Raw genomic sequence first — 1304 nt, forward strand, 5'->3', positions numbered from 1 at the left:
GTAGAGGGTCTTGCCCTGACGCTTCAGAGCATAAACAACATCAAGGGCAGTTACAGTCTTCCTGCGCGCGTGCTCGGTGTAGGTAACTGTATCCTTGATGACACTCTCCAGGAAGACCTTGAGAACGCCCCTGGTCTCCTCGTAAATGAGGCCAGAGATACGCTTCACACCACCACGACGAGCAAGTCTGCGAATCGCAGGCTTTGTGATACCCTGGATATTGTCGCGCAAGACTTTGCGATGGCGCTTAGCACCACCCTTTCCGAGACCTTTACCGCCTTTTCCTCTACCGGACATATTTTGTTTGAGAAGATTACTGCTGTTTGCTGCTGCTTATTTCGTACGAGAGGATAAGCAGTCTGCCATGATGGGGCACATTTTCTGATTAAAAGAGTGACAAAACGCTCTGTCTCAGAAAATATGTGCTCTTCTCCTCGTGAAAAGAAACTTATGCTGCTGATTTTGATGGCGCCAAATAACGCCTTGTAAATATTGGTCATCTGCAAAGGGGTTCTGCCGAAACAGTAGAAATTACTTCGCCGACCGCTTGGCAGCAGGCTTCTTCGTCGCCGCCTTCTTGATTTTCTTGGACGCCGGCTTCTTCGCGGATGCCTTCGAACGGATAGAAGCCTTCTTGGTGCCTGCGGTTTTTTTCGTCTTCGGAGCGGCCGGCTTTCTAGCGGTCTTCTTCGTGGTGGTCTTCTTGGTGGTGGTCTTCTTGGTGGTGGTCTTCTTCGTGGTGGTCTTTTTAGTAGAGGCTTTCTTCGTGGAAGCCTTCTTTTTCAAAGTTGTTTTTTTCGGAAAATACAATTATCATAAAGCATGATACACCGAGTCATGCGAGTACAACAAATCATCATGACATGTCTTATACTGCGAACTCGGTCGACTTAATTACGGCCACCCTTCCTCCTTGGCCGCCGCTTCATCCCTTTGATTCAGTCTTGAGTCGTCCAAGAATCCGAAGAGCTTCGGTCCAGATCCAACTTCGAGGCTCGCCATCTTCAAGTTGCTGCCAGTGCTTCAGGTCCAGTCTTCTCCAACTCCCTCCGTCCTTCTGTAGGTACCGGTAGACATGTCACTGGTCAAGATTGGCCCAGGTGCTGAGGGACTCAAAAGCATGAGATCCCCACCTTCTATGCGCAGGTACAACATCCCGGAGGGTAGGCGCAAGAAGGGGCTGACCCATTGGAGAGGTCAGAGCAGCATGCATCGAGGCATCAGTCCCTTGGTCCTCTCTAACCCTAAAGGTTAGCAGAGGATGGAGCTAGGCTCTCTTTTCATTTCTTTTCTGGTGCTCGGGA

The 1304-nt window shown here is 50.1% G+C and overlaps 1 protein-coding gene across 1 annotated transcript; it reads right to left on the bottom strand.

Moving 5' to 3' along the window:
* Window positions 1-20: 20 nt before the first annotated feature.
* Window positions 21-297, bottom strand: Pmar_PMAR017853 (histone H4, putative; the record flags this gene model as incomplete). The annotated part of the gene is made up of 1 exon (XM_002766384.1): window positions 21-297. A coding segment is annotated over one exon (277 nt), but the record flags the coding sequence as incomplete, so codon positions are not given.
* Window positions 298-1304: the final 1007 nt, after the last annotated feature.

Source organism: Perkinsus marinus (genome assembly GCF_000006405.1).
Source record: "Perkinsus marinus ATCC 50983 genomic scaffold scf_1104296972950, whole genome shotgun sequence".
Lineage (NCBI taxonomy): Eukaryota > Perkinsozoa > Perkinsida > Perkinsidae > Perkinsus > Perkinsus marinus.